This window comes from Gymnoscopelus microlampas (assembly GCF_963454915.1).
Source record: "Gymnoscopelus microlampas genome assembly, chromosome: 11".
In the NCBI taxonomy this organism is placed as follows: domain Eukaryota; kingdom Metazoa; phylum Chordata; class Actinopteri; order Myctophiformes; family Myctophidae; genus Gymnoscopelus; species Gymnoscopelus microlampas.
In genome coordinates, this window is record NC_139948.1 from 48,703,036 (window position 1) to 48,718,041 (window position 15,006).

General features: G+C 43.6%; 2 protein-coding genes across 5 annotated transcripts in view; one reads left to right on the plus strand and one right to left on the minus strand.

Moving 5' to 3' along the window:
- The window catches only part of tbc1d16 (TBC1 domain family, member 16), a 92,129-nt gene that overhangs the window by 46,066 nt on the left and 31,057 nt on the right, over positions 1–15,006 (plus strand). For all 4 annotated transcript variants that reach the window (XM_084071157.1, XM_084071159.1, XM_084071160.1 and 1 more), the window contains exon 6: positions 5,399–5,596. In XM_084071157.1, coding sequence (XP_083927283.1) covers positions 5,399–5,596 — 198 coding nt within the window. The remainder of the gene's footprint in view (positions 1–5,398; positions 5,597–15,006) is intronic.
- On the minus strand, positions 6,886–11,813 carry LOC311055738 (E3 ubiquitin-protein ligase RNF216-like; the record flags this gene model as incomplete). Its single annotated transcript, XM_084072006.1, has 3 exons — positions 6,886–8,473; positions 11,399–11,661; positions 11,790–11,813. The coding sequence occupies 3 exons, from the start codon at positions 11,811–11,813 to the stop codon at positions 6,886–6,888; spliced, it is 1,875 nt and encodes a 624-aa protein (XP_083928132.1).

The window sequence follows — 15,006 nt, forward strand, 5'->3', positions numbered from 1 at the left end:
CAGTGTGCAGCCTGGCTTGCGGTGTGATCCATGAGACAGAGGGGTGGTGCAGTAAATCAGCAGGCCCGGCGTAGGAAGGAAACCGCCAGGACAGCCTGGGATTGATCAGCCCGGTTATTTTCTCATCTGTGAACAGGGAAATGATTAGCTAGACATGATTGATTGATTCAGGGTGGAATTGGGTCCTCTCTCTCTCTCTCTCTCTCTCTCTCTCTCTCTCTCTCTCTCTCTCTCTCTCTCTCTCTCTCTCTCTCTCTCTCTCTCTCTCTCTCTCTCTCTCTCTCTCTCTCTCTCTCCCCCCCCCCCCCCCCCCCGCTCTAGCGTTCGCGTCGGCGGTTATTGAATTTGTTCAAATGTCAGGGGATGGTGAGGAGATATGCTGGGAAACGATTTCATATCTTTCTATATTAATAAGGTATTTCTTTTTCATGACGTTCCCGGTCCCACACACTCTAATAACCACTTAAAACCCCTATTATACTTAGTGGACCCAACGGGGGGGTCCCCCAGGGCTCTATACTAGGCCCCCTAGAATTTACGTTGTGAGGTTTTAGATCAGCGTTTTTCTTTTTTTTTTCAAATCAGAAAAATCTTTTTCTGAATGTGGAATTATTGTTTGGAAAATGTTTAACACAAATCCACTCTTATGTGGGTTCCTGGAACAGAATCCTTTCAAATGCGGGGGGGGGGGGGGGGGGGTCCGCCATGGCCAAATACATGTTAATTTGGGGGTCCTTGTCTTGAAAAAAAACATTTGGGAAGCACTGAGATGAACCCTCAGTACTGTCTGTCTGTCTGTCTCTCTGTGCGAGAATGTCTGGAGACATGACTGAGACAGCATTATGCTCATTAGCCATGCTCCTTTCACCCTGTGTGTGTGTGTGTGTGTGTGTGTGTGTGTGTGTGTGTGTGTGTGTGTGTGTGTGTGTGTGTGTGTGTGTGTGTGTGTGTGTGTGTGTGTGTGTGTGTGTGTGTGTGTGTGTGTGTGTGTGTGTGTGTGTGTGTGTGTGTGTGTGTGTGTGTGTGTGTGTGTGAAGCGTTTGTATCTATTTGCTCGGGTATGGGTGTTATTTTGGATCTTGTATGAATTCTGAGTGTGTGTGCATCTCTCTTTCTGTGTGTGTGTGTGTGTGTGTGTGTGTGTGTGTGTGTGTGTGAAGCGTTTGTATCTATTTGCTCGGGTATGGGTGTTATTTTGGATCTTGTATGAATTCTGAGTGTGTGTGCATCTCTCTTTCTGTGTGTGTGTGTGTGTGTGTGTGTGTGTGTGTGTGTGTGTGTGTGTGTGTGTGTGTGTGTGTGTGTGTGTGTGTGTGTGTGTGTGTGTGTGTGTGTGTGTGTGTGTGTGTGTGTGTGTGTGTGTGTGTGCGCGCGCGCGCGCCCAGTGCTGCAGCAGAAGGAACCCCAGGCTCAGGTTTCAGTGTCTGGAACATCATGCTGTGTGTGTGTGTGTGTGTGTGTAGCATCTCGCTGGCTGTGAGAGACAGACTGGGGAAATTGGACGGCGGACAGTGTGATTTGTGTGTGCGCGTAGCTCCTGATGTTTGCTGTGTGTGTGTGTGTGTGTGTGTGTGTGTGTGTGTGTGTGTGTGTGTGTGTGTGTGTGTGTGTGTGTGTGTGTGTGTGTGTGTGTGTGTGTGTGTGTGTGTGTGTGTTCTGGCCTGCATGCATTCCTCCCATTCTCGGCCTCTTGGAACCACATTGAGACATAAAACAACAGTGATCTGTATGGATGAGCCTGTCAGTGTGTCTGTGCATCTGTCACTGGGCTAAACGGCCTTCCATGCAGACATGGCACTGTACGGACAGACACACCGTTAGCACAGCATGTTCTACTTGCCCGAAGGTCATGCCCCACTTGCCCAAAATGTTAATAGGCTCTACGCACAGCAGCCATATTGGAAAGAAAGTGGGCCTCTTCCTTACTTCCTTCACAGGTTTTACCAATGATTCTAATGAAGGCTCTGTTCCATTTCATGTAGCACAGTGGTTCTGGACCCACATAACTCTTGAGAGTGTACAAATGGAACCAAATGGACCCGTACGGGTCCATTTGGTTCCATTTGTACACTCTCAGAGTTACACACCTTTTTTGTAAGGGGACATTTGGAACCCCCCTTAAGGAACCATGAGGGTCCCTGGACTACACTTTGAGACCCACTGGTGTAGCAGTGTTTCCAGTGAGCCAACATGCACAATATCAGCACCCTGACTCTGTTTGACCAGAATGGAACAGATCCTTCATTAGTATCATTGGTAACACCTGTGAAGGAAGTAAGAAGAGGCCCAATTTCTCTCCAAAATGGCTGCTGTGCATAGAGCCTTTTGTCCATTATAAAATGATGGTAACATTTTGCGCCTGTAGAACACATTAATGTTAACCCATTAAGACCTCGAACGCATCTGTGTCACTTTTTGATTTGAGCTAAAATAAAAAGCATTAGAGTGCCGCGCTATGAGCTTGTAGATCTGCTATTTTTGAAAAATCGTGAAAATATGTGCAAATCTTTGAATATATATTGTTTAAAGCGAACATTTTTAACTCAAATCTTTGCTTCTGGGGGTCCCTGGAACAAAATATTTTGAGATGGGGGTCGGCGGCCAAATACATATCATTTTGGGGGTCCTTGACATGAAAAAGTTTGAGAACCACTGATATAGAAACGTTTTATTCAGAATACTGTTGGGATTTAGAAGACATTTGTAGAATCGGCTTAATGGGTTAAGTCCAATCGATAATTGCCGAGTGGAAACCAGAATGAGTGCAACTGCTGTGTCTGTAAAAAGGTTGTAAAAAGGTAGCATTATTGTTCATCATAAATAGCTAATATGTAATGAAGACCAAATGCACTTGCCCGTCGGGCAACCTGAACGTTTTATTCACTTGCCACGGACAGTCGGGCAACCGTTAGTGTCAACCCCTGCTATATCCTATATTAAAATTGGCTAATGGCAGTGTTGATTTCAACGACTAAAACTATGAGGAAAATGTTCGTCGACTACCTTTTTTCACTGACGAAAACTAAATAAAAACTAAGCTATGATGACTAAAACTAAGACTAAATATATTGACAATTTCGTCAACAAATAAAAACTAGACTAAAATGTTAGTGAGGGATCTAATGAATAATTGCCCGAAATGCCCCCTATACCCGCATATCTGTATAAGTACCTCCAAAAAGTTAGTGACACCCACAGTCACAAAACTAGAGGGAGCGTAAACAACAATCTGGTAACACCCACCCATAAAACAAACATGGGCAAATTCTCCTTCTACAGCACAGCCACCAAGGAATGGAATAGTCTAACCCCATCCCTCAAAAAATGCAGTTCGCTGGGCTCATTCAAAACTGCTTTGTATATATTTTATTATTTTCTCATGCCTTTTTTGTACATAATGGTATTTTTTTTCCCCCTCTGTATTCTTATGTTGATTTTTGAACTGTTTGGTTGCTACTATATATGTCTATGAAATTAATTCAAGGACCCCAACGGAAACAAGTCCGCAAGGACTTTTTTGGCCGGACCTTTTAGACAAAAGCATTATAAATGTAACTGTGTTGTTTTACATTCTTTTGCCTAATAAAAATTTCAATCAATCAATCAGAAGAGATCCATTATAACTAAAAGACAAGTCATTTTATGTTTGGTTGCGCTCGGGTGTTGCGCTCTGAACATAGCCGATCTACAAGCTCACAACGCGTTGTGAGCTTGTAGATCAGCTATTTTCAGCATGCAACCAAGTGTAAAATCAGCCATTACGACACCATAAAGGCACCGCCAACATACATTTTAGTCGACTAAATCAACTGTAGATTTAGTCGACTATAATCTTATGATATTTAGTCGACTAAAACTAGACAAAAACTAAAAAAAATCAGATGACTAAAATATGACTAAAACTAAATGGATTTTTTTCAAAAAGACTATGACTAAAGCTAAATCAGAATATGCTGTTAAAATCAACACTGGCTAATGGGAGGACCAGCCGGTGGGCCGGCGTACCACGTCGTCAAGCTCATGTCACCACGTCTTCACGCTCATGTCGCCATGACTCAGCCATAACCATATAAGGAGTCCCCAATGCAGCTTACGTCCAAATATGGAGTGTGTCGTCTAACCTCGATGTGTCGTCATGGCATCAGGCGCAGACAACTCAGTCAGCTCCATATACGGGCACAAAAGGGGGGCATGCCCATATATGGGCATTGGGACAAGGACTGACCGATACAGAGATCTCCCTACACGGGCGTATCGGTCTGATTGGCGGTGGAGCGTATTATGTGAGGGACTCTAGTACAACTAAACCTTCCTTGCCTTCAGTGGTGAAAAATTACTCAAATGTTTTACTTAAGTAAAAGTACCAATACTGCAATGTAGCAGTACTCTGTTATGTTACAAGTAAAAGTCTGGAATTAAAAATGTACTTAAAGGGGCTACACCATAAATTTAAAAAATATATATTATATATAAATATTGCCCCCTAATACGTTTTAAACAGGTTGTAAGCCTAAAAAACATCCAGATATTTTTTCTCACAATCTGACTGTCTGTCATTCCAAGCTTTTTCAGCTGCAATACCAAAACGTCCTATTGGGCAGGGGGGAGCTACTGAGCAATTCTGTCTGGCCATCATCAATGCAAAATCTGTGCAAGTGACATCACTTGCCCTGCCATTCTGAAATGGCCTGTTCAGACACGCCCATTCAGGAAATCCATGAAATGAGCATGAATGACTGAATGTTAAAACAAAATATTTTTTGGGGTACAAGAGACACTGGGGAGCCCAAAAAATACTAAAAACCTAAAAAAAAATGAAATTCATGCTGTAGCCCCTTTAAGTAAAAGTAGCATTACCACAATATAAAAAATGCTCTATTACAAGTAAAAGGCCTGTGTTTAAAACGTTACTTGAGTAAAAGTACAAAAGTATTGGCATCAAAATGTACTTAAAGTACCAAAAGTAAAAGTACTAGAATGTTTGAAAATAGCAGATCTACAAGCTCACAACGTGTCGCGGTGCGACACGTTGTGAGCTTGTAGATCTACAAAGTAACTAGTAACTAAAGTTTTCAAATAATTGTAGTGGAGTAAAAGTACAATATTTGCCTCTGAGATGTAGTGCAGTAGAAGTAAAAGTACTGGAAATTGAAAAAACTTAAGTACAGTACTTAAGTAAATGTACTTAGTTACTTTCCACCACTGGGAATGTGATTCAAATCTGATTTGCAAAAATCTGTTACCATGTGTTTTTGTTGTTGTTGTTGTTCAGACTGCATAAAAAAAACAATGCAACTCCAATCTGGTTTATAGGCCACACATCTCTCAAATTTTGTCCAATCTCCATGCTTTCCTTACAACCGTCTCTCTCTCTCTCTCCTTCTCCTGCATTTCCCAGGGAGCTGTGCTGCGACGAGTCCATGACCCACTCGGCGAGCTCCGCCTCCAGCCTGGACAGCCACGCCCCCTCGGAGGGCAGCGGCCAATCGCAGGGCGTGCGGTGGGAGGAGCAGCAGAAGGTGCTGGCCCTGGAGCAGCTGTGCGGCGTGTTCAGGGTGGACCTGGGCCACATGCGCTCCCTGAGACTCTTCTTCAGGTCAGAAAGTAACTAAGTACATTTACTTTAAGTACCGTACCGAATGAGGTATTCGTACTTTACTTGAGTATTTCCAATACTTTTTACTTAGACTCCACTACATCTCAGAGGCAAATATTGTACTTTTACCCCACTACAATTATTTGAAAACTTTAGTTACTACTTTCTTTTCAGATATAAATGATGGTATTATGAAACATACATTAACCACTTTAGCCCTATATTATACATAGGCTATTTGAAAATAGCTGATCTACAAGCTCACATCGCGACGCGTTGTGAGCTTGTAGATTTATTAGTAGTTTTACTTTTGGTACTTAAAGTACATTTTGATGCCAATACTTTTGTACTTTTACTCGAGTACATTTTGAATTCTGGACTTTTATTTTTATATTGCAGTATTGGTACTTTTACTCAAGTAAAGTATTTGAGTACTTTTTCCACCACTGCTCAAATGTTAAATGTAAAAAATATCAAGCTTTTTTTCATATCAACGACCCACAAATTGATATAATAAGTATGGCCACGGACCCCCTTCTGGAAATATTTTGTGCCAGGGGCCCCCCCATACAAGATTTGTGTTGTTTTTTTTTCTCCGCAATATTCCAATTTTGTCACATTTTTTTCAAGATTAATATTTTTGGCTATTTTCACTTTTTGCCAGACCCAGGGGGTCGGCCTAAATGAGGCTTTGTCTGTCGGTCGGTCGGTCTGTCTGTCTGTCCCTCTTTTCCTCTGCACACACGTCATGCGAAGTCCGGCCATTCAGATTTCAACCACTAGGGGTCTGGCAGTACCAGGTCTCCTGGTTCCCTTGTTTTGTCACCCCCTAGTTTTTGTCTGAACTGACGCCTCTGTCTGGGGAGGCTAGGGTCATGTTTAAGCTATGGTTGGATATGTATGGGAAGACTAGGGTCATGTTTAGGCTATGGTTGGATATGGGAATATAAGTAGAAACCGATTCCAAATTAGGAATCAATAAAATCCTAATCATTTAAGGGTCCAATATGTTTCCTATGAATATAAACCATCTTTAACTGTTACTGCTTGCATGGGATAAACATGAGAGATTAATTAGATGCATTATATAGTTACGGTATTAAAGTGGAACGTTGATGTAAAATGACTTTACTGGGACAATATCTCCGGTACTACTAGTGTTTCTCAACTTTTAGGATTTTAAGAACCCCCAGTTTGATATGCATGAGGCAATTTTTTTCTTATATCTCTCTGGGACCCCAATCTACACTGCAAAAGCCTTAATTTATCTCTGAGACTAAGCATATGCGTTACATTACGACGCATTCTTCTGAGCTTGTAGATTGTTCCAGAGGAGGACCGACCCGCTTCCATGAATGATGTGGACTGTTCGTGTTCAGCTCCGCTTCGCCCTCCTTCTGGATCTCCTGAATGATTTGTTCGTCATCTTGCGAGGACCAGCTGAGTTTGCATGTTGTGCAATTGTGGTTGTCGCTGGTGGGCTTTTGGCACAAGTAGCACATCTCGGTGCCACAGCGGCACCTCACTATGTTGCAGCCAACAGTCTTGACCAGACCTGCACCGCACTTTGCACACCTCCTCACCCGTGCTGCCGTCATACGCTCCTCAAATCGCACCCTAGTCCTGATCTCGGTCTCCGTGACCTGCTCACACATCTTGCCCACATGCTGATTCCATCGGACGCGACACTTCCTACAGCTCTCCTTGTGGCATTGGGGGTTGGGACAACTGAATAGGGACCTGCCTTTATCCAACAGGGCTGGGAAGTTGCAGAATGGACACCGTACTAGTTCTTCACCGCAGGCGGCAGCAACCGCTTCCTCTGCTTGTCTCTCAAAGTATTTACACAGGATGTTCTCTGGCAGGACTTTCTCCAGTTCACGCACTGGGTATGAGCAGGTACACCCACCCTCCATACAGCTCAGCTCTGACTGTCCAGAGCCAAAGACCGCCTCCTGAGCGTATTTGACCAGGCACTCTTTACAGAAGAGATGACCGTCCAAACACTGGGTCATGTTCTCAAACACAAACTCGCCATAGCAGCAGCCACACTCTATCAGCTGGCCTTCATGTATATATTCATCCTCATTGACCTGCAGTGCCAGCATGAAGCCCTCATGCTCTGTCCACTGCCTGAGCTCTCTCTGAACGGAGGCTTCCAGTGTTTCATCAGCCTTGAAACTCTGCCGTTCATTTTCAATGAAGTACATTCTCTTGTTTAATTTCACTGAACCGTGCTCAAACTGGAAATCTATGAAGCCGCTTGGAGAGGACATTATACTCCACCACGGCTTGTCAGAAGGTTTTCCTGATTCCTGCCATTTATTCAGAGCTTCGGATAAGGCCTTGCGTGTGAGTGCATAGTGTCCCTTGAGAGCGTCGAGAGCCCACTCTATGTCCTGACAGCTGAGCATTCTGAAGTCAGCCATCAGCAGGTGGACAGTCTGCTTCACAGCCTTTCCTCCCACTGTCCCCAGCTTGCTGTAGTCAAACAGGTCCTCAGTCACGTGAGTCCGTGTCCCTCCAGACTCCAGCAGGATGCTGGTTGGAACGGCTGTGGCCGTTGCAGCCTCTCTCCTGGGATAGGCTGCGTTCTCCAACAGTAAATTACACACAACATTCAAGTCACTGTGCTGTTGGACAAGTTCTTCTATGTAGTCTTCCTGGACATCAGGGAATAAGTCCAACAACCCAGTCATAATAGGAGGTTGATCTTTGCCCTGTTTCCCTGTTTTGACACAGTCCTCCATCCTGGGAATGTGTGCTGGGGCTGGAGGGACCACAACCTGGGCACTGGCGAGGTTGGTCTGAATTTGGGGGCCAGGGATGGTGCTGGAGCCGGAATGAGAAAAGGTGGTCTGTGGTGGGGGATTGATGCTGGGGGTACAAGGGGGAATTAAGAGGTGCTTTTGAATACTTGAGTATAGTTTTAGAATCAAGTACTCCAGCACTTTAACTAAAGTGAAACGTTGACTTGGCTCCATCCAGTGTAGTAATGTTTCCTAGAGTATGAGTATCTCCACCCCTGGAAAGAGATACCGTACAAACACAACAACAGGCAGGCTGGAAGTTAATGTTTGGGTCTGATTGAGGTCATATTGATGACATCAATGTGAAACTCCATATTTGGGCAAGGCTAACATACTCTGATTGGATCAGATCTCACAGCCAGTCTATGATGTCAGTCATCTCTCTCTCTCTCTCTCTCTCTCTCTCTCTCTCTCTCTCTCTCTCTAGGTCGTCCTCAGACGAGCCCTCCATCGTCACTTCAAGTCATCTCTGTCCTCCATACATCTGACCAGCTCGTCAGTACTTTGCGCTCCTGCATCTTTCTTCAGTACGTCGTCCATGTATGCTAATGTCGGACGTCCTTGTGACCGATGCCCTTGTGTTGGTTCCCACAGCACCAATTTGCTGGCTGGCAGTTCTTGGTGTCTTTGGCAGTGTCCTGCTAGTCTCATTTTCCTTGTTGGTAACATGTTCACTCTTACTGATTTTTAAGTACCGCACGTAACATTCTGGTGCAGCACCCATCTAGAGACTTCTGCAGGGTTGGTTTCAGAGTCCAGCATCCACTGCCATATAGAACATACTCTACCGTTGCATAAAAGAAGCCGAGTTTGATTTGTCACGGGAGGTTGGAATTTCATACACTGGCCATACCGTACCGTTTAGGGCCCTCCACGCAAGTGCCTTCTTCACTTTAAGATCTTGCTCCGTTGAGTTGACCTATGAGCCCAGGTATTTGAAGTCCTCGACTTCCTTCAAAGCAGTGCCTCCTGTTGTTGTTAGAGGTGGATGTTCCGATAGGATGTCAGAGATGATAACCTCGGTTTTCTTGGCATTTAGCCGAAGACAGACCTTGGCACACTCTGTCCTACGTGCTTGGACAGCAGGCTGACGTCTCCGCGTAGACCAGGTCTGTCGGGACCACTGTGAAGTGTCGTCTCGACCTCCTTGGTGTTATGGTGAAGCCAAGATCCTGCTTCCGTTCACTGATAGCCTTCCTAATGAAAAGACACTTTTGAATACTTGAGTGTATTTTAAAATCACCAGTTTAACTCAAGAAAGTGTTTGACTGAGTACATTTCAGTGGTGTAATGTTTGACCACGAGACCACCGCCACTGAGCAAGGGATGTTGTAGAGGTGATACTGTACATACATGAAAACAGAGTGGAACTTAATATATGCAAGACTGAGGGTATATTGATGACGTATGTTCTACATTTATGGGGAAGACTAGCATACTCTGACTGGATGTACTCTGATCTGATCGCATAGATCAGCATAGTGTGTGCGTGCGTGTGCATGCTCATGTTTTTGTATTTTGTTTTAAATGACCGCTTAGGGGTGTGCCGATATATCGTCCCGCGATATATCGCGATACGTTTTCGCGACGATATGTATCGTTTTGGGGGAAAAAAATATCGTTTTTGAAAAAAAAAAAAATTTTTTTTTTTTTTTTTTTTTTTTTTACAATCATAATAATCAGGCATGCAAACGGCCCCGAAGTGAAAAGAGTGACAACATGTTTTTTTTCGGGTCAGGTGTCATACTATTTGGATTCAAAACGGCTATTGTAGCTGAAAAGCTACAAGTTTGCATGTCTGAATAATGCAAAAACAGAATTATTTGTTTGCATTTTCTTTTTTTCTCCTCCATATATTTTCATAATAAAACAAGTGCGTATCGTATCGTATCGAAATCGTATCGAAGTTGTGAGCCAAATATCGTATCGTATCGTTTAGTGAAATTAGTGTATCGGCACACCCCTACGCTTCACCCATTTTCAACATATATTCACATAATTAGTCCTCACTAACGCACGTTAAAATATTGTACCATTTTTGTCTACTCAGGTTTAGGTCTTTTCAAACAAGATTTCATTTTAAAGTTTTTTTATTTGTTATCCTATCCTACTACTATAATTGAAATGACCTCCAAAAGTACGTCCGGGGTTGGTCAGCACACACTTGCCTCCAAACTTGCCACAGACTGTTGATCAGTGCTCTGGCTAATACTTAGGCTTCTTTCCCCGCCTTCAGTGTACTTACATATTGTACAGTTGATATAAAACTACATTTTAACATTTTAGCCACAGCAGCTTTCCTTCTTTTTGGCCGCAGCAACTACTGCGCATCTCCATATATGGCCATATCAGTTGGATCACTGGTGCAACATAGCTGTGATGTAGCTGTGAGGGCCTAGATGTGAGGGCCTAGATGTGAGGGCCGCGAAGCGGCCCAAACCTCTAGTCTTATTAATGTGAAAACAATGGCTTCTTTAGCATGCTAACTTTCCAGGAATAGAAAGCCTGCAGTTTTTTATAAGCTTAGATTCCCCGTTGATGATGTCACTGGTAGGCATGTATCTGAATTGTCCACAGCCCTCCCCTGAGACACAGAGTGAGTAGACAAAAATGGTACCATTATTATAACGACCATTAGAGAGGACCAATTATATGAAGATATGTTGAAAATGGATGATGTGGTCCTTTAATTTTAGTTTAGTTTTAATTAATTTTAGTGTTAGTTATGTTTTCTATTATACAATATTGTTTATTTGTTAGGGGCATAGCTTGACAAACGTCAAGCTAACATTGTATAATTTAAGGACCACTTAATTTATACAGTAACCTCCTTTTTCTTTTTTTTTTTTAAATATATTTTTGGGGCTTTTTCTGCCTTTATTGATAGGATAGTAGGCTGACAGGAAATGGGGAGAGAGATGGGGGGATGACATACAGCAAAGGTCGTCGGGATCGGGAGTCGAACCTGCAACGCGCTGTCAAGCTGGATTACCAGCATCTGGCTTGCGCCCGGACCGCTAGGCCAGCGGACGCCCCAGTAACCTCCTTTTTCTTATCTGGAGGAGGACCGACCCCCTTCCATGGAAGATGTGGACTCTTGTTCAGCTCTGCCTCGCCCTCCTTCTGGATCTCCTGAATGATTCGATCGTCATCTAGCGTGGGGTCAGTATCCAGTGAGCACCCGGTTCCATCGAAGTGGACCAAGAGGCTCCTGGGGTCGAGGGTAGGGCTGCACGATATATCGTTATCGTATCGCTATCGCGGTATGAAAGTGCGCAATGTCAGTATCGCAAAAGGCAACGATATCGGCGATATAAATCCCCCCGCTCATCCACTGCTAAAGCGAGCAACATCCCTTTATTTTAGCCAGTAAATAAACCAACCCTCCGTTTCTCCCTCTCTTTCATGCGCCTGTTGGTGTGTGTGTGTGTGTGTGTGTGTGTGTGTGTGTGTGTGTGTGTGTGTGTGTGTGTGTGTGTGTGTGTGTGTGTCAGCTGCACAGCCAGCAGCTGATTTCACCGTTTATCCTCTGCGCGATTTTCCTGTGAATACATTTTTTTTAGACACCAGTCAGTGCCTTTGGTAACATAGAACCCGGGGAACATAGGGATGACCCCGTTGGTATGTTTGATTTGTAGCCTATATTCCAGTTTAAAATGCTGCAGATCAAGCAATGCTTTTGACAGGGAGAGAAAGAGAGAGAGAGCGAGAGAGAGAGAGAGCAAGCGAGGATTCCGTAGTAGCCTACCGAACGATATGCCCCATGTTTTTTTCAACACCAAAATATAGTTTAATACATTTAACAAAATACAGCGAAATCCCACAATTATGAGAGTCTTAATATAAGGCAAACAAATTAAAAGTTTATGCTATCAATATCAAACAAGAGTAGATGACCTCACCTCTTTGATGGACAAGAAATAAATAATCCTTTTTCAAACAACATCCATGTTCTGTTAGTTTGTCAACAATGATCTAAATGGAAAGTTTATTTCAGCAGCTAGAATGTGACAGTTTGTTTGAGCCCGTTTTGGTGCGCAACACAGCCCTCGTTAAGATTAAATTGCTTTCACCTTGTTGTACTGCTGTGCGGAGTGTGCGCAGCAGGGCAGATCCCCGCCAGGCCAGGGTGACCTACCCAGGCCAATGAAATTCATAGGCAGTCATAGTAGACAATTAGAATGACATCTGCTAAAACTGACTCATATACTGATACAGAACCATATATTGGCTATGTATTGTCACTGTCGGGTGGAAACCTTGTATGTTCCTTTTTTTAATTATTTAAAATTTCAGTCAGTGAAGTCCAGGGCTGAATGTGACATATATTGAGACCAACTAAACATTATTTTGTGAAATAAATGGGTTATATTTCACAGATAGTTATACTATTCTTATAAAATATTAAAATAAAATCATCCTTAACCCTCAAATTACATTAATTATTTATGTGGACTTCTAAATATTTTTTGGTCCTTCCTGCCCTGGCATTTGGCCTTGTGCCCTCAAAAAAAATTCAACACCAAAAGCCAAGTGGCCTTGCCCCTAAAATGACAAAATTCCAGGTCTGGTGTGAACCCAATAGCACTTAAAATGTGACAAGTGATATTGACTTGTCAGTTTTTTGAAGAATTTGACGTTGCAACACTTGAAATATAGAATATGACATTTGAACGGTAATATCGTATATCGTATCGATATCGAGATATTTGGCATCAATATCGAGATATGAAATTTTGTCCATATCGTGCAGCCCTAGTCGAGGGGCTTTCTGCACACGTAGCACATGTGGCTGCCGCAGCGGCATGTCATGTGGTTGCATCCCACATCCTTGACCAGACCTGCACCGCACTTCGCACAGTTCCTCACCCGCGCTGCCGTCATACGCTCCTCAAAGAGAACCCTAGTCCTGATCTCGTCCGTCTCTGTGACCTGCTCGCACGTCTTGCCCACATGCTGCTTCCATTCCGTCCGACACTTCCTACAGCTCTCCTTGTGGCATTGGGGGTTGGGACAACTGAACTGAGATATAGATTTGTCCCACAGGGCTGGGACGTTGCAGAATGGACACCGTACTAGTTTGTCACTGCAGGCGGCAGCAACTCTCCTCCTCCTCGCCTCCTCTGCTTGTCTCTCGTTGTATTTACGCAGGATTTTCTCTGGCAGGACTTTCTCCAGTTCACGCACTGGGTATGAGCAGGTACACCCACCCTCCATGCAGCTCAGCTCCGACTGTCCAGAGCCAAAGACCGCCTCCTGAGCGTATTTGACCAGGCACTCTTTACAGAAGAGATGACCGTCCAAACACTGAGTCATGTTCTCAAACGCAAACTCGCCGTAGCAGCAGCCACACACTATCAACTGGCTCTCCTCTTTATATTCATCCTCATTGACCTGCAGTGCCAGCAGGAAGTCGCCATGCTCTGCCCTGTTTCCGTCTTGTGGCACAGAGGGACTGAGCCTTGTGTCCACTGTGTTGGGAATGTTCGCTGGGGCTGGAGGGACCACGACTAGGCCAGGGGCGTGGTTAACCCCATCTGGTATCGGGGCCGGGGATTGTGGAGGAGCCAGAATGACAAAAGGTGGTCGGTCTGTGGTGGAGGATTGATGCTGGGGACGCAGAGGGTGAAAAGGTACTTCTGAATACTCGAGAATATTTTAAAAGAACCAGAAATGTAACTATAGTTTGACCATGAGCATCTCCACCGCCAAGCAGATGTTGAAGAGGTGATACTGTACAGAGATGAAAACAGAGTGGAACTTAATATATGCAAGACTGAGGGTATATTGATGACGTATGTTTTTCTACATTTATGGGTAAGACTAGCATACTCTGACTGGATGTGCTCTGATCTGATCGCATAGAATAGCATAGTGTGTGTGCGTGCGTGCGTGTGTGTGTGTGCCTGTGCATGCTCGTGTTTTTGTATTTTGTGTTAAATGACCACTTCACCCATTTTCAACCTATATTCATATAATTAGTCCTCACTAATGCACATTAAAATATTGCACCATTTTTGTCTACTCAGTCGTTGTCTCAGGAGGGCTGTGGACAGTTCAGAAACCTGCCTACCAGTGACAACATCGGTAGACAGGTTTAGTCTTTTCAAACAAGATTTCATTTTTTTTTTAACTTTTTGTATTTCTTATCTTATTAATGCGAGAACAATGGCTTCTTTAGCATGCTAACTTTCCAGGAATAGAAAGCCTACAGTTTCTATAAGCGTAGAATCCCCGTTGATGATGTCACTGGTAGGCATGTTTCTGAATTGTCCACAGCCCTCCCCTGAGACACAGAGTGAGTAGACAAAAATGGTACCATTATTATAATGAGCATTAGAGGGGACCAATTATATGAATATATGTTGAAAATGGATGAGGTGGTCCTTTAATTTTAGTTTAGTTTTAAATAATTATAGTGTTAGTTTTATGTTTTCTATTATAAAATATTGTTTATTTGTCAGGGGCATAGCTTGACATACGTCAAGCTAACGTTGTATAATTTAAGGATCACTTAATTTACACAGTAAACACCTTTTTCTTATCTGGAGGAGGACCGACCAACTTCCATGGAAGATGCGGACTCTTGTTCAGCTCTGC